Here is a 25,660-nt window from a genome sequence, read left to right on the forward strand (position 1 = left end):
AAATTATAGTACAGTTAATATGTATATATACAACTTTTAAATAATTATTATTGAAAGAAACTATAAAACTTTTCTACTAATCTAATATTTTGATCTGTGGATTCTGGTTCACGGGTACGAGTAATATCTCTCTAAAAAAAAGTTAAAATATTAAAATAAGATATAAAAAAATTTACCTTTGATTTTGTATAACGAGGTAATGATGGTAAGAATTCAACATCCTCAAATCTAGGATATAATTCTGCAATATTAGTTTGCCCTTGTGAAGGTTTCATTATATCTTTTCCTTGTGTTTGTTCAATTTGTAACAAACCAAATAACATATATGTTTTTTGTATAAATAAACTAGCATTTTTTGTTATATATTCAGAAGACAACTCCAAATCTACATGATTTATTTTTGATTCTAATTTTGCTATAATTGTTAAAAATTTTTCATTGAAAAACATTGAAAAAAGAATTTTAGAATCAAGTAATAATTGAAATAGGATAATCTTTGAAGATGAACAAACTCTAATACATTCCTCCATTTTAGATAAAATAATATCACCAACAATTTTATTTAAATGAGTTGTTGCTCCTCTTGTTAATATATGACCAAATCCTTTATCATTTAAATGTGAAGTTATTTTTGATAGAAAATTATAAATATAAATATTTAAAGAAACGGGAACTTTTATTGTACCACTTTCTCCTATTGATATAGTTTCATACTTTTGTAAACTTTCTAACCAATCCATAGGACTTTTAGATTTTTGAATCATAGTCACAAGATCAGATTCACACTCAATATGAACAATAGAATAATTTAAAAATACACAAACACAAGATTCAGCTGTTTTCATGAGAAGATTATTACATTCTCTTATCTTTTTAAAGTCATCACCCATACATTCAGATAATGTTGGAGGTTCATGTTGAATGATACCTAAAAGTATTCTAAATCTATCAAGCCAAAAGTCAATATCAGCTATTGTACTGTGTTCTGGAACTAGATTAATATCTACTTCACAATCATCAACAGTCAAAGAAGTTTTACAAAAATTTTGAATCATTTCAAGAATATATGAAGAAAATATTTCATAAATCTGAGTTGAATTTTCATCAAGATTTATATTCGAATATTTAATAACATTATTTTTAATAGATTGTATATATATAAAAAATTCTTCAATGGTTTCATTTAAATCATGTGAAACACCAGTCGTTACTAGTTCATCAAATTTAGCCTTCCATTTTGTAAATATATTTTGTGGTTTCAAATTTATATCTTTTGTTTTTTCTAAAAATTTTTCAGATGATCTAAATAATTCATCTTTAATAATTTGATAAAATCTATTTTGTAAACTATTTTCAAATAAAGAAAAATAGATGTATTTAGGAGAAGATATTTTAGAAAAATCATTAGCAAGATTTTCAACTAAATCTTGCATAAACTCAACAATTCCTTCACTATCAGTAAAACTTTGACATCTTTCTGAAAGTAATGGTTTAACTTCAACAGCCAATTTATCTATAAAATTTTCAAATTCATTTTTGAACTCATTAATATTACATTCCGCATAATCAACTACATTAACAGAATTATTTATATCCACAATTAATGAATCCAAATATTGGGTAACAGAATATAATTGATCATTCATTAATTCACTTACAATTTTTGGTCTCCAATTAGGATTTTTTATTTCAGATGTTAAAGAATAAATAAAACCATCAGGACCAAAAATTTGTAAATAGGCATTTATTGTTATTTGAATTTTTTTAACAATTTCTGTAATATTTTCTCCAGACATTGCACCCTCTTTAATAGATAATAATTTAGAATTAAAATAATGTTGTTTGTAGTCATCGAGAGTGGTTACACTTAACAATCCAATAGCTAATAATTGATTACAACAAAATTTAATATTTTGATTATTACCAAGTTCCTCACTAAGTTTTGAAAACATGTTTTCACGTTCAGTTGTAATTCTTTTCTTGGATTCATGTAAAATATCTTCAACATCTTTTGATGTAAAAAGAGACTTCTCAACAATTAAATTTTGATAAACTTTTTCAAGAAGAAGAAGTAAATATACATTTGAAAGACCATCTCTTAACGGAAGTTTAGGAATCAATGAGGTAAAAGATAAAAATTTAGAAGAAAATTTTGCTTTATTCACTTTTTCACTATCATATCCCAATTTATTACATTGTCCAGAAGTTGGAGATTTAAAAAAAGATTCTGTTTCAGATAACTTATTACAAAAATTATTTGAAATATCAGTTAAAAGTTTTAGTGTGTTAGAAGCATCCAAAACATCTCTATAACGCCTTCCAACCATCTGCCTAAGTTCTTCCTTTTTTCCATTTGTCTCTTTCGTCAGGTCTTCTTGAATTTTTTCTAATTGACTTACGTCAAGATCTATCATTAACCTTTCGACATTCATCTAAAAAATTGAATTAATAAAAATTTTTAATAATTAATTAAAAAATAATTAAAATTAAAGTTACAAAACTCGTTTTGATAAAAATTATTGAAAAAACTTATGAAAAAAAAAGTTAAAACTTGTGAAATAAAATTATTTTGTGTTTATAAATAAATAAATATTATTCAATAGACTTTTTGTACAAAATACCTCCAGAAATTACTAAATTTAGATTTAAAGATATTCAAAAAATAATAAAAATAAATAAAATAAACAATCAAGACAACATATGTTTAATTACAAAAATTTCAAGACACGTTTTATATTTTTTTCGTTATAAGATATTATAAATATTTACACCTAAACATTGGAAAAATATGCTTTGAAAAAAAAGTTTTAAAAATTATTATAAATATGAAAAATATTTATACAAAAAATAATTTTTTTCTTATTATTGAATTTATGTTACAAAAATAAATTATCTGTTCAATTATCAACAATTAAAAACCAATACTTTTTCTTCCTTTCATTATCATTGATATTTAATAATAGTACAGTAAAAAGGTTAATAAACAATATATATCATAAATAAAAAAAATTATTATCTTACAATAATAGAAAATAAGAAAATTAACCTCAACTTTTAAAACTGTACTTTTTTTCATTGTAAAATTCTTTGATTTTTGTTATATTCATAATTTCATTAATATGATATGTATATTTTTGCCATGTTATTTGTGATATTGAAAGTGATATCTTGAGAAATATAATATTAAGTTTTATAATTATTTAATATTATTATCTAAATAAAAGTAAATTCTTGATAAAGATAAATTGATTTTTAATAATAATAATTAAAATTTAGTTGTTAGTATTAAATAACTAACATAGAATAAAAGTTTTTTTTTTAAATCCATGCTTTTTGTAATATTAATATAATTACAGAAAAAAAACCATTAATTAAATTTTTTTAGAAATATTTTATTATTAAAAACTTATTTTTTATTAATTAACAAACAAAAAACTTTTTACAGAAATAGTTGTAGAATTTAAACACAATCAATGTCACCAGGTTCCTTTGAATAATTATCGACATGTTTAATAAGATAATCTTTAAAAAGTTTATGAGTGATATCCCTTGTAATAATTGCTCCAGCATTCCTTTCAATAAATCTAAGAATTAAATAACCATCGGGTTTAAGTGCATCACGTGTGAAATATTTTATAGCCAATTTAAGTTGACTTGAGTTTTTTGCATGAACAAGATCCTTCAAAATATATTTGATGGCAGAGAGGCGACGTGAAAGTGACATAAGATACACACAACAATATAGATAATTAATAATAGTAATAATGCCAACAAACAAAAACCAAAACCAGATAAAAAGGTAAATTTTTTCATTGAACATGTTTATCATTAAAACACATTGAACTGTAAAACGGCGAACACTAGCTAATCCTCTCACTGAAAAGTCACAAAGTGTTACTCTTGGAAATGCACGAGAAGCTTCCCATTTTTTACCATACCACAAATGTTGAATTGCTTCTAATCCCCACATTGTGTAATAATCTCCAAGAAAGTTATTTAAAAGTATAAATTGAGAAATAATATTCAATACATAAAGAAGTTTTACAAACAAAAAAAGTGTTGTAATATATTTTCCATGATATGCTTGCAATTTAAAACATCCAATACGAAAAGATCTTCCATTATCATTTGTTCCAAGACAATCAGCTATATATTCTTTTAATTTAATACTATCACCCTCCCTATCAGAAGGTCCAATTCTACCCAAAGTCATGGCATCATTAATAATTGTATTTAAATCAATCCCAGATTGTGAATATAAACTTTTCCAAATCCAATTTGGTACAAAAAATAATATAGCCTGTAAGGCTAAAAGAATTGGAACCCATTGATAATATCCTATTTCAGTTTTTTGGCGATCATCATACCCTTCCGGAATTGATTCATTAAAAGGCACATAAAAAGTATTTCTAATAAAACAATAATCTTCAGCATAATGCTCCCAACCACTACTAAATTCTTTAGGTACCATACATTGTATCGGTTGACCAACATATTGTTTAGCAGAAACCATAATTGCAAAAAATCCAAGAATAGATGCTGTTACAAAGTGATTTAATCTATCAACAGGATCATCAAAAGATTTTGCCTTAATCCATTCTTTTAGTACGTCTTCTAAAAATGGTATTGACAACATGATCTAGAAACAAAGAAAATGAATTAATTCAAATAATTGAATTAGAAAATTTAAGTAACTCAAAAAAAAATAAAAAGTTAAATTTATATAAGCAAATTTTATATAATGTAAATAACAAAAATTAAAAAATCTCACTTTTAAATTTAATGTTTATATGCCAATAATTTTGGTATATTTGCTTATGGTTTAATTTAGCTAAAGTTTTTCAAATCATAAAATTTTTAATATAATTTATAATTAAAATATACTAAGTTTATCAATAAAAATCTAAAAAAAAATATAGAATCACAAAAATCATTTATTTTAAAAAAAATTAAATATAAATCAAGACATAACACAAGTACACAAAAAATCTTCCAGTGCAGAGATGAACAGAAAAATTTAACTTGGATAAAAGTTCATGTGAAAAACAATAAAATTGAACAGTTATAATGAGATTTTGGATGTAACAAATTGAAAATAACTTTTTAACACTATTTTTTTTATAGTTTTGTGGTAAAAACTTATTTGTGAAAAGATTTTTTGATTAAATTTTGATGGTATCATTAAGAGATTGGTGAAACAATAGTACAATTTGTTGATATGAGCCAATTCATCATCATCTTCCTTGATATCTCAACACTTTTGTTGAATCGTTACCATATTTAATGTGAAGTGGTGGAAAAGTTTTACTTGTCATTTTTTATTTTGCAATTGTAAATGGATTAAGCATTTTAAGTAAAACTTCCAATTATAATTATCATATTGTTAGTTTTTCTTGTCATATGAATAGATCTACAAGCAATAAGATTAGATCTGGATGAAATATAAACTGAAGGTAACTAAGCAAAAATTTCTTTATTGTTAACATTTAAACATTTTTTTAATTTGTGTTTTTGTAAAGAAAAATGTTATGTTTAAATCATTTTTTTTTATTTAAAATTAAACACTCAAAAACTTAAAAAAAGTGCTTTGAAGTAAATAATATTTCTCAAGATCAAATAATTGAAAAAATATTTCAATAATTTTAAATATTCAGATAATAAAAAAAATATTTGGAATGAAAATAATATAATTATAGGTAAAAAATAGCCTTTTTAATTTTTTATCTATAAAATATTATAATAACTTCTATTCATTGAAAGATCGGTATATTTAAGATGTTAAATAGCAAGTTTCTTCTGTGATTTATCAATTAGTTCTAATTTTTTTATTGGGTTGTAAAATCATTTAAAAGTTGCTTTACTGTTTTTCTAATTGTTTGACTACCATGAATTAAAAAAAAAAAACTTTATCTTCTTTCAATTTTTTAGATTCTGTATTAAATAATTTTTTTCTAATATGGAAATAAATTTACATTTAAAGATAAAAAAATTCAAATTTCACTTAAAAACAAAATAAAAATTAAATAAACAACAATAACTTTTACAAATACTTTTAAAGTTTAAACAACAGATTAAAAAAAAATCATAACAATAACCGAAAATTACCAAGGAATCCTTATCCCCTAATTAACTATTTTAAAAAAAAAAGGTGGTCCTAAAGACAGTTGTTGGATAATAGATATTAATACGAAGACTAGTAAACTAATACGACTAACTTAATTACATTCTCCTGGCCAATTAAATGTATTTTGACATGAATAGCACAATAATTAATATTCTCAAAGAGTCTTACAAGGTAAACTTTACCAGAATATTGTAAATAAAGATTAGTTTTTAAATCTTGAACAATTTTATGGACCGAACGCTAAAAATAAATTTTACGAATAAGAAGATCAATTGATTTCTAAGTTTATGAAGTGCTGCTGTTCCAGGATGATATTTATGAAATGTATTCACTCCCCCAACAGCTGAAACAGATTTTCGAGAAGTTTATAAGTAATTCCCTTGCAGATAAGTGTTTCTTTGAAGATTTTCCTCCAGTCAATTCACAAGCAATTTTTTTTCTAGCTATATTAAATGATAAGAATTTTTATTAAAAAATCCAAACCTTAAACTTAGGATAAGATTCAATTTAAAATAATTAAGTTTCTACACGCCTATCATACACAATATCGAGACGAAAAACACACCCACTACACACTAGGTCATGCACGAAAGTATATAAACAGAAGATTACTACTTTTAGTCACCAGTCACTGTGACTATCGTTTTGTTATTATTTTATAAGTATGTCTGGCCGTGGTAAAGGAGGAAAAGGTCTTGGAAAAGGTGGTGCAAAACGCCATCGTAAAGTCCTTCGTGATAACATCCAAGGAATCACAAAACCAGCTATTCGTCGTCTTGCTCGCAGAGGAGGTGTAAAACGTATTTCTGGACTCATCTATGAAGAAACTCGTACAGTTCTTAAGTCATTCTTGGAAAATGTCATTCGTGATGCTGTCACCTACTGCGAGCATGCCAAGAGAAAAACTGTCACTGCTATGGATGTTGTTTATGCTCTTAAAAGACAAGGTAGAACCCTTTATGGTTTCGGTGGATAATTCTGCTGATATTTTGCTAAATCTTTTACTTTTAATCCCAACGGCCCTCTTTAGGGCCACCAATATTATGATCTTACTTTTTTATTGTCTTTTCAAATAAATGTATGTATTTTGTGTTATCTAATTATTTTATCATTTATGAAGTTTTTTTATAATTAATGTTCTTTCGCCATTTTATTAGACGTCTTCATTAAATGTTTTCTGAACACTACTTTCCATTTGTGGCTTTTTGTGTATGTTATTTTTTAAAGTTTATATCTGGTGTAACTGGAAATTACTTCGAGATAGAGAAAGTAGTGAGTCTTCATTCAAGTTTTATATATTAGTTTTATTGACAATCAATTCTATCACATCAGTTAAGGTAGCATAAAAAATATATTTCAGAATTACTGCCAAACTGTCATTATTTTTTTTTACATTTAAAAACATTGATTATAGTGCGTCATCTCTTATTATTAACACAAACTTCATCTGATATATAGTGCATCGCAAGCGTTAAAAAAATGAAAATAATAATAAAGAAGAATATGAAAAGAAATGTAGTAAACAACTTTTTTTAAATATTCGCAGTTATTTTGTTCTCTTCCCTGTTGTAATATGACAAAAAAACATCTCCGCACAACTAATATCTACTTCCACTTCCTATAAACAAACACACAAGTTATTGAATAATTTTTTTATTATTATAAAATGACAAAACAATACTGAAATTTTTACTTAATAAAATAGCCACAAAAATGACGGCCCTGAAGAGGACCATTGGAATAAATATGAGTTGTAGTCATCCAATGAAAACTTTTTACTTTGAACTAGTATACTTGGTGACGGCCTTTGTTCCTTCAGAAACAGCATGTTTAGCTAATTCTCCAGGAAGAATAAGTCTAACAGATGTTTGAATTTCTCTCGATGAGATAGTTGACTTTTTGTTGTAATGAGCAAGTTTTGAAGCTTCAGCAGCAATTCTTTCAAAAACATCATTGACGAAGGAATTCATAATAGACATAGCCTTAGAGGAAATTCCGGTATCTGGATGGACTTGTTTCAGAACACGGTAAATATAGACAGAGTAGGTCTCTCTTCTAGCCTTTCTCTTGCCCTTCTTGTCTCCTGGTCGGACAGATTTTTGACTTTTGACAGCCTTCTTTCCCTTAGAAGCAGTCGGTGGAGCCATTGTAGAAACTTACCAATTCAAACAAAACGCACTAACACAAATGACGTGTCTGTCACTTTCTTCTTATTATATAAATTTCAAATGTGTATATTGGGTGGAGATTATCAGTAATACGTTACATATACCACAACCATACATCAACGTAGAAATGACTCGTTTTTTTGGTAACACCTACCACACACAATAAAAAGCTTAAATAACAACTGTTAACAGTTTATCAGTGTTAATTTATCGTTCATAATCGTCGGGTTTACTTTATTTATTTTTTAATCTAATTTATTATTATGTCTGGTCGAGGAAAAGGTGGAAAAGCTAAAAGTTCAGGAAAGGTTAAAAGTCGTTCTAGCCGTGCTGGACTTCAATTTCCTGTCAGTCGTCTTCATCGCATGCTTCGCAGAGGAAATTACGCTGAACGTGTTGGAGCTGGAGCACCAGTATATCTTGCAGCTGTCCTTGAATATCTTGCTGCTGAGGTTCTTGAATTGGCCGGTAACGCTGCACGTGACAACAAAAAAACTAGAATCAATCCAAGACATCTTCAACTTGCCATTAGAAATGATGAAGAATTGAACAAACTTCTTAGCGGTGTAACTATTGCTCAAGGTGGTGTTCTCCCAAATATTCCATCGTCACTTGTCCCAAAAAAGGTAGTTGATGAGACAGCTGAATGAAATTTGTGTTAAAAATGTGTTAGTACTTTAACAATTTTTATTTCGTAATAACAATTTTCTTTAGGGCCAACAATGTTGAAATATTAAATTGTTTTGTGTCTCTTTTCTGAATAACTTTCTATGACGTTTTAATTTATGCGTCCTCTCAACATATTTATTTTTTTTTTATGTAAATGGTGTTATACACTTTTTTCAATTAAAGTTTTTTTTCAATTAGTATTCTGGTAATAATTAAAAAGTCAAGTATTATTAAATTGTAATTTTATTTGTACTTATATTATTGTATTAAAGTTATTTATTGAATAAATAAAAAATTTATGTATTCCCAATTATTTGTAATCACATTTGTTTTTTTCTCATTACTTATGGTGAAGGGAATTTATCATTTGATTTTCTTTGAAATCATATCATGTGAATCTTTTATAATGACGGTTTTTTTTTTACATTAATTATTTATTGGCGCCGAAAAAAGTTTCTCTTCTACTGCAAAACAAACCTTGATGAGAAATATTAACTTGGAGAAATATATACATTCATAATAATTCTTTTGAAATTTAAATTAATAAAATTATTTTTATAAATTTCTTATAATGTTTTATTTTGTTGTTTTTTTATCATTTTGGCAACTTACATCAAATGTATTCTTTTTGTAAAAAAAGAATTCGTCGACGTAGAAAAAAATCTTTGTCTAGTAATTCAAATTCTTTTAATCAAAATTTTTCAGAACAAATTAAAAAAGAAATGTCTAAAAGAAAAGTAGTATCTGAAGGATCAAAACTTTTTCCAATATTTGATAATGCTAAAAAATCAAAAGCTACTACTAGTTTTCGTAAATATGCGAATCCTGAAAACAAACTTAGAATATGTAGTTGGAATGTTGCCAGTTTAAAGGCTATTATCAAGAAAGATGGCATATCAGCAATAAAAGGTCTCGATGCCGATATTATGTTTCTTCAGGAGACAAAATGTACTGAGTTACCAAAAGAAATTAATGATATAGAGATGTTTGGTTTTAAAAGATTATATCCAGCAACTGTAAAGAAAGGTGGTTATTCAGGAATTTGTATGTTAGCTCGCGAAGCACCATCTTCTGTTGTACTAGGTATTGGAAATAAAGAATTTGATTCTGAAGGAAGAATTATTACTGCAGAGTATCCGGATTTTTATGTAGTTGGTGTTTATGTTCCAAATTCTGGTGCTGAATTGGTAAATCTTTCTAAAAGAAAGGTATGGGAAGATTTACTTTTAGAAAAACTTAAGAATTTGGATGAAAAAAAACCTGTTATTTATGTTGGAGATTTAAATGTTGCTCATCAAGCTATTGGTAAGTTTTATTTTAGTCTTTCTTTTTCATTTTATATAAAAAAAATAGATTTGGCAAAACCTGACTCTAATTACAACAAAACAGCTGGTTATACACAACAAGAAATAGATGATTTCTCACGTCTTCTTAATTCTGGATTTGTTGATGTATATAGAAAATTATTTCCTGATGAAACTGGAGCTTATACTTATTATTCTTATCGTTTCAATTGTCGTGCCAAAGGTATTGGTTGGAGGCTAGATTACTTTGTCATTTCTGAACGTATCTTTGATCGTGTTGAAGAATGTAAAATTTTTAAGAATATTGAAGGTAGTGATCACTGTCCGATTTCATTAACAATTGATCTTTGAAATTATTTTTTTCTGTACAATATTTATCTCCTAGCATATTTAAAATGTATATATATGTATTGTATTCTTTTTTATTAACATTAAAATTTCAATGATGACGTATTAAAACTCAACTTTATTTTTTTTATTACTATGTCATTTGCCGTTCATAAATATTTTTATTATTTTATTTTATTTTTAATTAAATTTTAGAAGGACAAAAATGTCATCAAAGAAAAAAAAGATAACAAGTGAATGTGAAAAATGCAATTGTGTTGTTCTTGTTAAAGATTTGGATAAACATTTAGAAAATTGTGACAAATTATCCCAGGATAATATTTCTCAAACACCCAAAAAATCACCATCAGAAGATGAAAAAGAAATACCAATATTAAAATTTAATTGTTATTTATATGGTTATAATGTGAAAATTAACAAAAAAAACGAAGATTTGCCACCAGAATTTTATGGATGGTATAAGAAGCATGCAATTTTATTAAACAAGGAAACAATGAATTTTCTTGGTATTTTCCCTAGACAGGCACTTTCTTTACTACTACCAAATGGTGAGTATATAATAGGATATGCCTGGCCATGGAAAGAAGTTCCATTACTAAAAATATCTACTTCTTTAATAAAAAATGATGAATTTGTTAAAGTTTTTGTTATGAATGAGATAAGGAAATTAGATTCAATTGTCTTTGATGTTATTTCAGAAAAAAAAGAATTGTTTAAAAGTAAAGCTTTTCTTAATTATATTCGCGTTTACTTTTCTATGGCTTTCTTATCTCCATATAGTAATATTGAAGTCAATTATTTAGGACAAAAAATTATTCTAAAAATGAGGAAGAATTTGATTGATAGTTTTAATTCAGTTAATTTTAATGAAGTAGTTTGTAAAATTAATGAAGTTTATACTTTGAATGACAAATGTTTAATAACAATTGAAGGTAACATTGATGAAATAGTAGATAAAGAATTGGATTCATTTGAAAAAAACAATAAAAGAGATGGAATGGATAGACTAGGTGGTATGGTAAAAGCTAAAAAAGATATTTATAATTTTATTTTAAAACCATTGGAAAATGGAAAACAAGTGAGTTCTGTAATTATTCATGGAATTACAGGTACAGGTAAAAGTTTACTGTTAAAAATATTAAACAATATTATGGGAACAAGAAGTGTTTTTATTGGAACATCAAAAGAGTTTACAGGAAATTTTTCTTTGTTAACAGATAAGAATTCAATTGTTTTAATTGATAATTTTGATTCTTGGATGCAGAATGATTCAAATAAAACAACTTGTAATCTTATAACTGAATATCTTGATAATAAAACACATGGAGCAATTATAATTGCCTTACGTGATATAGATTCTTTGGATCTTCACATAAGACGTAGATTTTCCCTTGAAATTGAAATGCCAGTCCCAACTTTTGATGAGAGAAAAGATATAATGGATGTTCTTTTAAATTCAAAAGAAAAAGAGTTTGTTGATGTTAATGAATTTGCCCATCAAACACATGGATTTACAGGTTCTGATTTAATGGCTGTTTGTGAAATGTCTAGGCAAAATAATTCTGAAAGTAGTGAGGAATTCCTTGAATTTATAAAAAGAGTCAGACCTACTGGTATAAGGCAATTTATCTTTGAAGTTCCAAATGTTTCATGGGATGATATTGGTGGAAATGAACAATTAAAAGAAGAAATTCAACAAGCAGTTATATGGCCACAAAAACATGCAGATGCTTTTACTAGATTTGGTGTTGATCCACCATCAGGAATATTATTATATGGTCCCCCAGGATGCTCAAAAACATTAATTGCTAGAGCTTTAGCATCTCAATCAAGATTAAACTTTTTATCAGTCAAAGGTCCCGAATTATTTTCTAAATATGTTGGTGAATCAGAAAAGGCCGTTCGTGATTTATTTCATCGAGCACGCCAAGTTGCACCAACAATACTATTTTTTGATGAAATCGATGCTGTTGGTGGAAAAAGAGGTGTTGATAAATCTTCCCCAGTCGGAGATCGTGTTTTAGCTCAATTATTAACAGAATTAGATGGTTTAGAAAAGAAAAGTCGTGTTGTAGTATTAGCAGCAACAAACAGACCAGATACCATTGATAGTGCTCTATTAAGACCCGGTAGACTTGATAGAAGTATTTATGTACCATTACCAGATTTTAATACAAGGTTAGTAACAAAAATAATTTATTATCCAATTAAAAAAATATTTTATTTACAGAGAGCAAATTATTAAACTTCGTTTAAATCGTATGCAATTAGGAGAAGATGTAAATATACATAATTTATCTACCCTAACAGAAGGTTATAGTGGGGCAGAAATTGTTGCTTTCTGTCAAGTTGCTGCATTAAAAGCTATGCGTGAAAATTTAAACTCAGGTATTGTGGAACAAAAACATTTTGATGCTAGTATAAAAGAAGTTATTCCACGAACTGATAAAGAATTACTTAAATGTTATCAGTCATTTCTTAAAGGAGATTATTAGGTTAATCTTTTGTTGTTATTTTTTCTTTTTGTTATTGTATGTATAAAGTATATTTTTATATAAACAAAATTTATTTTATTATTAAGAATGTATTATAAAATTGTTCGTAATACTTTTATTCATTGTTATTATTTTTATTATAAAAAAAAAATTAGTAGCGGGGGAATAATAAAAAGAGAAACCCGTAGTTCACATTACATATCATGTCAACTTGTGAAAGATTTCCTTTACATACATTATAAAAAATTGAAGACAATATCTTGTCTATTGTGAATTCGTACCAGCAGCTGCAGCAGCAGACTGTTCTTTAGCTGCTCGAATTGCTTCACCTTCAATAAATTGGCGAAGACGATCAAGATATGCAGAGTGTAATTCGATGTCATTATGACCTGCCCCAGTAACCCATAAAGGTTCTACAGTTGATGGACATCTTTCATATAATGTTAATCCATGTGAAAAATCAATAACTTCATCATCTGTTCCATGAATAATTAGTGTAGGGCAATTGACATTTGGTATTTTTTCGACAGAAGGAAAGGCATCGCAACACCATGTACGTTGTGTACCCGGAAACGCTACTCTTAACCCTAAATATAATTCTAATAAATATTTTATTATATCATTATTACCCGACATTAAAGGAGAATGTAATATTAAAGCAGCAATTTTATCATTACTAGATGCCAAATCAACACTAGGAACTGTTCCAATAGACTGACCATATAATATAACACGTTCTGGAGGTACATTAAATCGATTTTTTAATTCATCTAATGCTGCACTAATATCAGCATAAATATTTTTTTCTGATGGTTTACCAGAAGAACATCCGTATCCTTAAAATAAAAAAAAAATATAAAAAATAATAAAAAAAATTATTAAGAGAAAGACAAAAATATTCATAGTATTATTATTATATATAAAAAATTTAAAAAGAAATAAAAAACATACCAGAATAATCATAACTAATGATATTACACCCAAGTCTATAAGCTAATCCATAATAAAATGAAGTCATTTGCCCAATATCAACAGCATTTCCATGAGAATATAAAATCGTAAAATAGGCATCAGGAACAGCATTAATGTATACACATGCAATCTTATTTTTCCTCTTTGTTGTTGTATAAAACATTTGGATATTTCGAAGATCACTTACCCCATGAGGCCATTCAGCTCTTCTTTCAATTAACTCAAATGTTGTCCTTGAAGAATTAAAAAAAAAAAAAGATAATTATAAAATAACAAAAAAAAATTAAAATTAAAACATACTCATCATTATCAGGATTAGAAATAATTTTATAACTAGGTGTTGGAGGCATAAATGCCAACTTGGAGACAATAGATGATGGAAAAGGTGGACAACAAAATAAATTACAAATATCACGGAAAGTTATTCTTCCAGCATGAGGTGGTTGAGGTTGTTGTGTCAAAACATTAGTGTTTGGTAAGGGCATTATAAGAATATTCAAATGATATAATTGTAAACAATAAGTTTAAAAACACAACTTATTGGAGGTTGCAAGAAGAGGGTAGATAATAAATTACAGTGGAAGAATGTATCTACTAAGTGAAATCTTGAGACGATAATCTGAAAAAGTACTTCTTAAAAATATAACAAACTAATTTTTTGAAGTCTTGTTGTAATTTTAAGTTATTTTTTTTTATAAATAAAAATAAATTAAAAATAATATAAGTATAATTTGTCAGTGAATCTAGATATAATTTATTGAAAATATCATATTTATTTTTCTCTTATCTATTAAAAATGTAACATTAACACTAAAAATGATTTCATGAAAATATTAATTATCATTTGCTTTTAGATATTAATGGATAACATCAAAAGTTTTTTATTTTGAATGTCTTAATAGATTCATAATTATTTCCTAGAATAAAGTTTATGATTATTTTTATATATACACATATATATATATATATATAATATATATATATATATATATATAATTGATGTCAAATAATAGTAAGAAAATAATTTGCATGGGTTGATGTTATTTAAAAAGAAAAAAAAAATGTTAGGACGTCCCAAAAATTTTTATACTTAAAGAAGATAAGTAGTTTTATAAGATGGCTGTATGTATTTGGTAAAATAAAACTGAGAACAGAAATAAGAGATAAAAAAAATATTAAGAGAATTGAATTACTATGTGATGTAGCACTTTTTATATCACCATATGTTTATAAAAATTTATATTTAAAATAAATTAGTCTTTAAAAAAAAAGGAGGGAGGAAATTCATAGAATATTAAAACAGTAGTGATCAAAAACAACCTAATTTTTACATGTGACATATAAAATGTTACAAAATAATATAATATATATATATATACATATTATATAATTCATATATATATATATATATATATTTTATGAATGTGTCAACAAAAGAGATAGGAAAATGTTTCAAAATATATGATAACTTTTGAATCAATCTCATTGAAAGGTTAACCTTTTTGTAATATAATATGATATAATAATTTATAACGTATGAATAAAAATAGAAAGATAATAGATAAGATAAAAAGTATATTTAGTATTACCAATATGTGTTTATATTTAAATGTTTTAGAAGCATTTTATTTTTTTCATAAATCAAGAATTATAAAAAGGCGGAATGAACATATCAACCAAAAAAAAAAAAAAAAAACTGTTATATGAAATCGTAAAGTTTTGGTTGTTAAAAATAAAAATAAAGTAGATGAATTGTTAATAAAATATACTATATTTAACAAAATTTAAAGAAAGAATTATGTTAAAAAATTATACATGGTGGTTATAATTTTTGTATAACATTTTCAGTATTTTAATTCTTCTTTACTAATTTTTAATTTTTTGTGTATAATACAAGATAACTCTTAGTTTGTTTTTTGTGAAAGTTTATAAGAATGTACTTTTATTTTTTTCAAAATAATAATTAAATATTAAAACCATAACACTTTAAAGAATATGTAAGAAAATGGTTGAAATATTAATATAAAGTTATTTATGTATTTTTATCTTTTTTAAGGGCAATTGTCTTGGGGGATACATAAACCATCATCATTCCTAACAAATCCTTCTACACAAGTACATGCACCAGGACCACAAACAGCAGGACATATTGTTTTGGCATCTTTACATGAACTTTCACACATATTTCCACATGAATCCCATTTTTCATTTTCTTTACATGCTACATTTGGGGGTTGGAAAATATTTTCATCGGAAGCTTTTTTTCCTAATGTATCATTTTGTAATGTAGATTCTAATACTTTTACATCATAATCTCCATTTGGACAATCTGATTTAAGAATGCAACCATTACTTTCATTAAATGCTGCTGTATTTACACAGTAACATCCAGGTTTTTTACATTCCATTGTACACATTCTAGGGCCATCACAAGATTCGTCACATGTTCCACACTCAAGATAAGTAAAATTTGTTGGACATGTTTTATTATTTTCATCAACTACAGAATGATCAGGTTCCATTTGTTCACTTGTTTTTTTTGGACAATCTGACTCTAAAATACAATTTCCATGCTCATCAAAAGCAAATCCAGAAATACAATAACAACCTGGAGTTTTACATTCTCTAGTACAAATTTTTTCTTCTTCACCACAAGTTTTTTCACAAGATCCACATTTAGTATATGTCATATTTAGACGGCATCTTGTGTCAAGTAATGTGGCATTATCTTTTTCAATACCTCTATTTTCTATAAAATCAGGAAGATTCACTCCAGCTTGACCAAATTTTTGTTTCATATTTCTTATTGCTTTATCCATAAAAGATTCCTCCTCTCCATAAGTAAAAGTATTAAGTATAATCAGTAATAATACTGCTAACTATAGAAATCACATTTATAAAAAATTAATAATAAAAAAAAATAACTTACTTTAATTAAATTTTTCATATTTTAAAAATATTATAATAATGATTTTCTCGGTATCATATTTGTGTATAAAAACTAGTGCAGCAATTAAATCCTAAAGGACTTCCATCCTATTTTAATCATCATTGAAAAAAGCACTAAAAATAATTTCAATTAAATTGAATAAATCAACCGGAAAGAACAATAAAAAATTTGTTTAGCGAATAATTTCATTTATAGTTTTTAATTGATAGTTCATTGTCAATGTTTATTTATGTTGAGTCATAATTCTTTAGACACATAAAAATTCAACAATTATGACATTTTTATCATTCAAATATTTATTTTTATAGAAAAAAAATATTTAAACAGATTTTGATTTTGTAATCAATGTATTTATAACAAAGTTTTATAATAGTATTTACAATGTTAAAAATATTTTTCTTTAGTTATCATATACAAACAGATAGTAACAACAAAAAAAAACCAAACGTTTATTTATTTAAAGGAATCAAAACAGATCGAAAATATTGTAAAAAAACAACAACATTAATTATGTACAAGTATTAAAAATACGCAAAAAACATTAAAATATGTAAATAATTAATTACTAGTAATATTGTCTTGGAAATCTTTCCCTAAATTCTTTCGTAAAAATATCAATATTGATTGTTTTGGGATCATTTATTCTAACTAGCTCAACAGCTTTAACATTTTTTTTCTTTTCCATTATAATAACACTATCTTTTTTATCAATAAATGCTTGTTTTATAACAGCTAATGTTTTGAGAATATAATTCATAACTAATTTAGCTGAAAAATTTGCCTTAGATCCAGAGGTTAATTCTGATACTGGTAAAACACCAACATTCTTAATAATTCCATCATTATCTCTATAACCAACAACTATTTTATTTATACCAACTAAGAAACTTTGTAACCACCATTTTAAAGCTTTGTATCTCCAAAAAGAAGCATTTAAAGTATCATATTGAGTTTTAAGTTCTATTAATTTACCAGTTTTTGGATCAATACAATCAAGCTCAGCACCATAGATAAGACTAATTTTATCATGATTATCACCTACACCTTCAAGGTAAGCTTTAAAAATACCTACATATTCATCATATGCTGAAACTGGAGTAGTAGTATCAGGTAAAGAATTTTTATACCCACAAGTAACATATTGTTCAAATTTATGTCCCCAATATGTAAATTTTTTATCCTTTTCTGACATATTAGCTATCTTTTCTAACTCATCTTCTGTAGGATATTCACAAAGAAAAATTACACCATTATAAAGCTTTGCAACAGCCCTAAATGTATCATTTTCACTGTACAAAGAATTTCCAATTTTTGTCAATAATCCCCGAAAACATACAAAATCAACATCATGACAAATTTTTTTTAAATCTACATATTTTGCCGGTGTTTGAGATATAATCCATTCAAGAAGAATATTAATTTTTTCATCTTCTTCTTTTTTAATATAACTATCAAATCCATCATTTAAATTATAATTTGGATGACTTTCATCAAGGCAATTTTCATACAAATATTTTGCTCCACTCCTTCCAAATGTCATTTTTCTATCCTGTTTAAGTGTAAATTCAGAGATACATTCAGGTTTGGAAAAATATGGAAATTCTTGAGATTTTTCTTCAAAATTTAATTGAATGTTTACTGTATCCATTGTCAATTTAAAAAAATGTAGATAGTTTAATACATAAAAAATATATTTAAAAAAAAAAATCGTAATAAATGTTCAAAGTTTTATGAATGCTTTTTTAAATGCAAGTTTCCCAGAAAGATAATATTTTCCCAATATTTTTCTTATAACGATTAGAGATATATAATTATATTAAAAACATTTATAATTTTATTTTAATGTTAAGAAATATTAAACTACATTCCTTATCAAGATCAATTTTATTTGGAAATCGTTGGTGTACCACATTAACAGATATTGATAAAAATGTAGAAATAAAAAAAACAGTATTTCTTCCAAAAACTACATATCAAAAAGGCATTAAATCGGAATTAAGATCATCTTTAGACAATCAGATTTTTGAAGCTGGTAAATTTAATGATTATTATTTTTGGCAGAAAGATGATCCATCACGTAAAGAATTACCAACTTTTTGCCTTTTGGATGGACCACCTTATGCTAATGGTAAAGCTCATGTTGGTCATGCTGTTAACAAAATCTTAAAGGATTTTATTGTTAAAAGTAAAGCTCTTTTAGGGCATCGAGTAACTCATGTACCAGGATGGGATTGTCATGGTTTACCTATTGAATTAAAAATTCAAAAAAATATAAATGTTAGTTTTTTTAATAATTTTTTGATATTAGATAAAGTTTTAATTTTTTTTTTATGTAGACTAGTGATCCTTTAGAAATAAGAAAAAATGCTCGAGAAGTTGCTAACATAGCAATAGAAGAACAGAAATATTCTTTTATAAGATGGGGAGTATCTGGAGATTTTTCTTCACCTTACAAAACAATGGATCCATCTTATGTAGGAAATGAATTAAAAATTTTAGCCAAACTTTATGATAAAGGAATTGTTAAAAGGTACTGTAAACCTGTATATTTTTCTCCATCATCAGGAACAGCATTAGCTGAGGCAGAGTTAGAATACAATGAAAATCATATAAGTAAAGCAGTTTTTTATCGCTTCCAAATAATTAATTGGGAAGAAATAGTAAAAAGAGAAGAAATGAAAAAAAGTTTTCATGTCTATGGTTTGGTATGGACAACAACCCCATGGACATTACCTTTAAATAATGCTTTAGCGTTTTCAAAAAATTTAGAATATATTTTAATTGAACCTTTGGGATATGATAAGAAGAGTAATCCATTTACAGCATTATATATAATAGCAAAATCTTTATTAAATGATGTTTCAAAGGCCTTTGGTGATCGTGAAATAAAAGTACACAAAACAATAACATCTGAAACATTATCTAAATTATATTATAAATCATGTTCTTTTACATCATTGGGATTACCATTTTTAGAGGCATCATATGTTAAAGATACCATGGGAACTGGTTTAGTTCATACTTCATTTGCACATGGATTTAATGATTTTATGTTAGCTAAAAAAAATGGATTAGATGTTGAATGTTTTGTTGATGATAAAGGATGTTATACAAGAGATCTTGGTTATGATTTTGAGGGTAAAAATGTTTTGATTGAAGGTTATGAAACTGTATTAAAAAAATATGAAAATGATATTGTTTATCAATATGACTATAAACATTCTTATCCATATGACTGGAGAAGTAAGAAACCTGTCATTATTAAAACATCATCACAATGGTTTATTGATGTTGAAGATGTTTCTAAGGAAGCTATTAAAAAAATAAATGATAAAGAGGTTGAAGTTAATTGTTCTGGAAATGATTTAAGTTCATCTTTAGTAGGAATTTTAAAAGGTAGACCTTCTTGGTGTATTTCTAGACAAAGACATTGGGGTGTTCCAATACCTTCAATAAAAATTAATGGAACAGATGATTTTATAACTTCTAGAGAATTAATTGAAAGAGTTGGAGAACTTATTGAGGAAAATAATGATATAGATATTTGGTGGAAAATGGATATAAAAGATATTATGACTCCTAAAATTTTAGAAAGTTTAGGAATAAAAGAAGATGATGAACTTACAAAAGGTAATGATATTTTAGATGTATGGTTTGATTCAGGTGTTGCATGGCATATGGTTAATAATAAATTTAATTTACCAAAAGCAGATCTTGTAGTTGAAGGTTTAGATCAATTTAGAGGATGGTTTCAATCACTTCTTCTTACATCATTAGCATATAATAATGAGGTACCATATAAACAAATACTTGTACATGGATTTGTTGTAGATGATCAAGGAAAAAAAATGTCAAAAAGTTTAGGTAATGTAATTGATCCCTCTTCTGTCATTGATGGTTCATTAAAAAGAAAAGCACTTGGAGCAGATGGATTAAGGTTATGGGTTGGAATGTATGGTAGTGATAAATATTCAACTATCAAAATTGGTCCATCAACATTTGAAGTATTAAATAAAAAACTTGATATATATAGAAATACATTAAGATTTATTTTAGGAGCTTTAAAAAGTTATAAAGAAGAATATATGAATGATATAAAATTGAACATATTAGATGAAAGAATACTTTTTGAATTAAATCATTATCTAGATACAGTTAAAAGTGCTTATTCAGGATATGCTTTTGGTAAAGCACTTACAGCTTTTGATTCATTTATTTCAATTTTATCATCTAATTATATTTCTCTAGCAAGAAATAGAATATATTGTTATCCTGTTGGTTCTCCACTTCATAATGGTGCTATTTATACTTTAAATAAAGTTGGAACATCAATATGCCATTCAATTTCACCTATTTTACCTCACTTTTCAACGGAATTTTTTATGTATCATCCATCTTACTGTAACATGGCAGAAATTGGATTAAGAACTTCTTTTGATAAATTATATGCCGAGGAAAATATTTTTAAAACACCAAATTTAAATCAAATTATTGATACTGTAAAACAAGTTCAAAAAATATCTAATTTAGTGGCATTTGAAAAAAAGATAGATGTTACAAAAAAATGTCTTAACATAAAATTACCAATTCCTTCAACAGAATATTCAATTCTCAACACTATACCTTTAGATCAACTTGAAGAATTATTTGGTGTATCTCAAATATTAATAGAAACTAATTCAACTTTAGATAATTCAATTGAATGCAGTTTTGAAAATCCAAAAAGTGCCAAGTATTGCCCAAGGTGTCGTAGGTATACTAATAATACATTAAATACATTATGTAGTTATTGTCAAGATGCTGTTAATACTTTTTTAATGTTACAATAAATGTATGATGTTATTATATATAGATAGTTTGTTAAACAATTAGTTAATAAAAAACTTTCTTATACCAATTGTATATGATAAATTGTTATTTAAAAAAATATATATTATAAAAGTATCTTTTCCAATAACATGAAGAAGAAAACTATTGTTATAGCTTATTTCTAAAGTATTTCGGTTACAATGATATCATTAAGGATTAATAGTTTTTTAGATTAAATAAAAGTTTTTTTTTTTGTGATAGTCAGTTAATGGATTATTACTTTAGGTTAAATATCAAATTATCGGTGGTACAATTTTATGATTATAGATAGATATAAATATAAGGTAATCATTTGTTTCTGTAGAACAATTCTTTTTGTTTTTTGATGACAAATTGTTTCTCGTGTCATTTTTTATATGATCATTATACTATTTTTATTTATGATAAAATAAGTAAAACCGAATTAATTAAAAAAAACTTTTCTGTTCTTTTTTTATATCAACATATAATTTTTTTTTCTTTTTTACAGTTAATCAGTAACGTGTAGAGACACTTCATTAACTTCTAATTATGGAGACTACTCAACAAATTGAGATGATGAATAAGAAACTTGAAAAACATCATGAGGATTGTGTAAGTTTTTTAATATTTGATTACAATTTTATTATATAATATTATTATAGTGTACCACTTTTTTGACACCAAAAAAGAAGACAACTTCATCTGTTTCCAGTGAATTAGAAATATTAAAGGAGAATGTTGGATCAAGAAATATTACTATGGATTATCTTATTGGTCTTCTTAAGGAAAAGAAATATCTTATGATGTTTCCACAATTTTTTCCTAACCTTGATCGTCTTTTGGATGAGGAAATTTCACGTGTTAGAATGTCTCTTTTTCAATGTGATTTTACTAATATTGAATTAGAGCTTCCTGAACCTAAAGGTGATGTTACAGTTGTACAGGAGAAAGTTTTTGTTCCTGTTAAAGATCATCCTGATTATAATTTTGTTGGTAGAATTCTTGGACCAAGAGGAATGACAGCTAAACAATTGGAACAAGAAACTGGATGTAAAATTATGGTTAGAGGAAAAGGATCATTAAGAGACAAAAAGAAGGAAGAAGAGAATCTTGGTAAACCAAATTGGGAGCATTTGGAAGAGGAGTTACATGTTCTTATTCAATGTGAAGATACACCTAACCGTTCAAAAATAAAAATTAAAAATGCTATTATGCAGGTCAACAAACTTCTTGTTCCAGCACCAGAAGGATCTGATGAGTTGAAGCGTAAGCAATTAATGGAACTGGCTATAATTAATGGTACATATCGTCCATCCACCAGTCTTAAATATCCAATCTCCAGTCCACGCCTCATTCCTCCACTTAGTTCTATACCAACATTACCTGGTGGAAATAATAGAACAATGTCTTGTCCAATGTATCCTAATTCTCCATTCAATCCACCATCTCCACTTGGTACACCACCACTATCTGCTGGTATGACTGAAAAAACTTCATCACCAAATCCTCTTCCACAAATGAGATTTGACTACAATTCTTCTACTTTAGATAGTCTTTTTCATCAAATGGGAATAAATGGATTTACAAATACCTTTTTAGCAGGAGGTGGTGGTTATCCAACAACACCAAGTGTCTTTAATACACCAACAAATCAAGAGACTTTTACTTATTTTCCTGATAACAAGAAATGTTGTAACAAACAAAGACGATCCTCCACCTCAACATCTTCTTCAACAGATAAAAAAAGGACACCTAATACATCTGAATCTAGTGGTAGTGGTAGTGTCAACAAAAAACATCACTAGATAAAATATGGCATAGACAGTACTAATACCGTATTATTTATGTTTTTTAATAATGTTAATTAAGTTTTATTATTATGGTTATATGTAAAGGAAATATATATAATATTTCTATGGTTGTTTGTTGATTCTATAGTATATTATTTGTTTATATAATAAATATTTGATGATAGTAATATTTTTTTTTGTAGATATTTATTTTTTATTTAATACTTTGATTGGTATTTTTTTATTTAGTCTATGATATATTACTTATTTTATGAACCATACATTTTTACTGTAGGTTATTCATAAAACTAAGTATTATGAATATTATAAATCAAACTTTGTATAATTGGTAAGTAAAAAGTATATCAAAATAACTAAAAGCAAAAAGATATATGTTTGTGGTAAATATATATTTAAAGAAATGGGAGGATTATAAGTCCCTAAACATTTAAAATATACAATATTAAAAGAAATAAAGATATAAAAGTTTAAAAATATGCAAATTAAAGTTTTTAAAATTGAAGACAGTTGTAGTTAAGGACATGTGTACATCTATTCTTCTTTAACTTGTCCTTTTTTTAATTTTATTGTATAGATAATAATAATAAAAAAAATCTCTGATTATTATGTCAATTTAATAATAATTCAATTTTAAAAAATTACTTTTTAAATTACAGTAGTATATATTGTTTTCAAAGTAATATTTATAATAAAAAAAAAATACATCTTATGACAACATAAAAATTTAGTGTATAAGCAATAAGAAAAAATGATTGAAAGTGGACTTAATTTTAACTATAATTTTATTCATTTTTCTCTAAGGCTTGTTGTCTACTTTATCATTAAAAGTAATTTATTCATTATAAATTTGTTAAACTTTTTCCCTTAAAAATGTATTTTTTTGACAAAATATTAATATGTAAAAAATATGATGACAGGAAATAACTTTATTATAAATTCAAAAAAAGGTTGCTTAAACATTTTTTTTAATATTTATTTTTTAATATAAATGTTAAACATAGTATTTAGAACGTAGTAATTTTTTAAATATATTTAACATATATATATATATATATATATATGATTAAAAAAAACATTTTTTTTTTATTTAAACACCTTATATTACTAATATGTTTACTAATTGTTGATTATAAGTTTTATAGAAAAATTTTAAAATAGGAAAATTAATTTATTTAAAAAAAACAATTAATCTTGTCATTTTTTTATTTAAATAATTATATTTTGTTAGATAAAATAAATTATTGTTTATATTAAGAAAGTATTTTTTTTCTTTAAATTAAAACTATAATTGCTAACTAAATTTTTTTAAACATTTTTATTTATAGTTTTAATATTAGATAATTTTAAAAAATAAACTTTATATATATATATATAATTAGTGTTCATTTTTAGTTGTTTAAAACTAATAAATAATAAATAATTCTTGTTTTAATATTGTATATAGTATAAAGTTTTTTATATATTTATTCATTAAAATAAATTATACTAGGGGTAATCCAATTTAATTGTTTCAACAAATTTTAGTTTTTAATGATTTCCTCTCATATTAATGTATATATTACAATATTATTTTATTTTATTTTAGATTATTTAACAATACATTATATTTATACATATTTTTTTTTTTATCTCGTATAATCTTAAGAATAACTTAAGGCAATTTCAAAACTCATTCATCCAATCCTCTTATTAGAATACTATTTTTCATTCCTTTTTGATACAAAAGTCAAAATAATTTAATTTAATAAAACAATCGTCTTGTAACTTTATATGAATGAGGAAGTTTGTTACTTTAAGTTTCTTTGATATTATAACTTTAAATTTTTTTTAATATTATATGCCATCAAAAATATTATTTATGTTTTAATTTTTTTTTTTACGATAGTTGAACATATGAGTTAAAAAAAGTGTTAGAAATGAATTATATTTTTTGACCTTTTATATATATATATATATTATTTAGTATGACATAAAAATTAATTATAATAA

The 25,660-nt window shown here is 25.4% G+C and overlaps 13 protein-coding genes across 13 annotated transcripts; 6 read left to right on the top strand and 7 right to left on the bottom strand.

Moving 5' to 3' along the window:
* Positions 1-47: 47 nt before the first annotated feature.
* Positions 48-2,432, bottom strand: SRAE_2000139500 (Hypothetical protein; the record flags this gene model as incomplete). The annotated part of the gene is made up of 2 exons (XM_024652342.1): positions 48-131; positions 177-2,432. The coding sequence occupies 2 exons, from the start codon at positions 2,430-2,432 to the stop codon at positions 48-50; spliced, it is 2,340 nt and encodes a 779-aa protein (XP_024505928.1).
* A 1,028-nt stretch (positions 2,433-3,460) lies between these two features.
* SRAE_2000139600 (Innexin family-containing protein) lies at positions 3,461-4,636 on the bottom strand (the record flags this gene model as incomplete). The annotated part of the gene is made up of 1 exon (XM_024652343.1): positions 3,461-4,636. The coding sequence occupies one exon, from the start codon at positions 4,634-4,636 to the stop codon at positions 3,461-3,463; it is 1,176 nt and encodes a 391-aa protein (XP_024505929.1).
* A 1,354-nt stretch (positions 4,637-5,990) lies between these two features.
* SRAE_2000139650 (Histone-fold domain-containing protein) lies at positions 5,991-6,663 on the bottom strand (the record flags this gene model as incomplete). Its single annotated transcript, XM_024652344.1, has 5 exons — positions 5,991-6,000; positions 6,106-6,122; positions 6,224-6,364; positions 6,550-6,567; positions 6,655-6,663. The coding sequence occupies 5 exons, from the start codon at positions 6,661-6,663 to the stop codon at positions 5,991-5,993; spliced, it is 195 nt and encodes a 64-aa protein (XP_024505930.1).
* Positions 6,664-6,788: 125 nt separating this feature from the next.
* Positions 6,789-7,100, top strand: SRAE_2000139700 (Histone H4 family and Histone core domain and Histone-fold domain-containing protein; the record flags this gene model as incomplete). Its single annotated transcript, XM_024652345.1, has 1 exon — positions 6,789-7,100. One exon carries the CDS (start codon positions 6,789-6,791, stop codon positions 7,098-7,100), a length of 312 nt encoding a protein of 103 aa, XP_024505931.1.
* A 799-nt stretch (positions 7,101-7,899) lies between these two features.
* Positions 7,900-8,271, bottom strand: SRAE_2000139800 (Histone H2B family and Histone core domain and Histone-fold domain-containing protein; the record flags this gene model as incomplete). The annotated part of the gene is made up of 1 exon (XM_024652346.1): positions 7,900-8,271. One exon carries the CDS (start codon positions 8,269-8,271, stop codon positions 7,900-7,902), a length of 372 nt encoding a protein of 123 aa, XP_024505932.1.
* Positions 8,272-8,555: 284 nt separating this feature from the next.
* SRAE_2000139900 (Histone H2A domain and Histone core domain and Histone-fold domain-containing protein) lies at positions 8,556-8,942 on the top strand (the record flags this gene model as incomplete). The annotated part of the gene is made up of 1 exon (XM_024652347.1): positions 8,556-8,942. The coding sequence occupies one exon, from the start codon at positions 8,556-8,558 to the stop codon at positions 8,940-8,942; it is 387 nt and encodes a 128-aa protein (XP_024505933.1).
* Positions 8,943-9,578: 636 nt separating this feature from the next.
* SRAE_2000140000 (DNA-(apurinic or apyrimidinic site) lyase) lies at positions 9,579-10,616 on the top strand (the record flags this gene model as incomplete). Its single annotated transcript, XM_024652348.1, has 2 exons — positions 9,579-10,266; positions 10,315-10,616. The coding sequence occupies 2 exons, from the start codon at positions 9,579-9,581 to the stop codon at positions 10,614-10,616; spliced, it is 990 nt and encodes a 329-aa protein (XP_024505934.1).
* A 202-nt stretch (positions 10,617-10,818) lies between these two features.
* Positions 10,819-13,108, top strand: SRAE_2000140100 (Transitional endoplasmic reticulum ATPase; the record flags this gene model as incomplete). The annotated part of the gene is made up of 2 exons (XM_024652349.1): positions 10,819-12,791; positions 12,844-13,108. 2 exons carry the CDS (start codon positions 10,819-10,821, stop codon positions 13,106-13,108), a joined length of 2,238 nt encoding a protein of 745 aa, XP_024505935.1.
* A 264-nt stretch (positions 13,109-13,372) lies between these two features.
* On the bottom strand, positions 13,373-14,565 carry SRAE_2000140200 (Hypothetical protein; the record flags this gene model as incomplete). The annotated part of the gene is made up of 5 exons (XM_024652350.1): positions 13,373-13,695; positions 13,738-13,944; positions 14,060-14,222; positions 14,268-14,313; positions 14,381-14,565. The coding sequence occupies 5 exons, from the start codon at positions 14,563-14,565 to the stop codon at positions 13,373-13,375; spliced, it is 924 nt and encodes a 307-aa protein (XP_024505936.1).
* A 1,566-nt stretch (positions 14,566-16,131) lies between these two features.
* Positions 16,132-17,027, bottom strand: SRAE_2000140300 (Trypsin Inhibitor-like, cysteine rich domain-containing protein; the record flags this gene model as incomplete). Its single annotated transcript, XM_024652352.1, has 2 exons — positions 16,132-16,959; positions 17,010-17,027. The coding sequence occupies 2 exons, from the start codon at positions 17,025-17,027 to the stop codon at positions 16,132-16,134; spliced, it is 846 nt and encodes a 281-aa protein (XP_024505937.1).
* A 568-nt stretch (positions 17,028-17,595) lies between these two features.
* Positions 17,596-18,678, bottom strand: SRAE_2000140400 (Decapping and exoribonuclease protein; the record flags this gene model as incomplete). The annotated part of the gene is made up of 1 exon (XM_024652353.1): positions 17,596-18,678. One exon carries the CDS (start codon positions 18,676-18,678, stop codon positions 17,596-17,598), a length of 1,083 nt encoding a protein of 360 aa, XP_024505938.1.
* A 194-nt stretch (positions 18,679-18,872) lies between these two features.
* On the top strand, positions 18,873-21,859 carry SRAE_2000140500 (Aminoacyl-tRNA synthetase, class Ia domain and Isoleucine-tRNA ligase family and Valyl/Leucyl/Isoleucyl-tRNA synthetase, editing domain and Aminoacyl-tRNA synthetase, class 1a, anticodon-binding domain and Valyl/Leucyl/Isoleucyl-tRNA synthetase, anticodon-binding domain and Rossmann-like alpha/beta/alpha sandwich fold domain-containing protein; the record flags this gene model as incomplete). The annotated part of the gene is made up of 2 exons (XM_024652354.1): positions 18,873-19,307; positions 19,367-21,859. 2 exons carry the CDS (start codon positions 18,873-18,875, stop codon positions 21,857-21,859), a joined length of 2,928 nt encoding a protein of 975 aa, XP_024505939.1.
* A 550-nt stretch (positions 21,860-22,409) lies between these two features.
* SRAE_2000140600 (Protein quaking) lies at positions 22,410-23,665 on the top strand (the record flags this gene model as incomplete). Its single annotated transcript, XM_024652355.1, has 2 exons — positions 22,410-22,472; positions 22,523-23,665. 2 exons carry the CDS (start codon positions 22,410-22,412, stop codon positions 23,663-23,665), a joined length of 1,206 nt encoding a protein of 401 aa, XP_024505940.1.
* Between the last annotated feature and the right edge of the window lie 1,995 nt (positions 23,666-25,660).

This window comes from Strongyloides ratti (genome assembly GCF_001040885.1).
Source record: "Strongyloides ratti genome assembly S_ratti_ED321, chromosome : 2".
In the NCBI taxonomy this organism is placed as follows: Eukaryota; Metazoa; Nematoda; class Chromadorea; order Rhabditida; family Strongyloididae; genus Strongyloides; species Strongyloides ratti.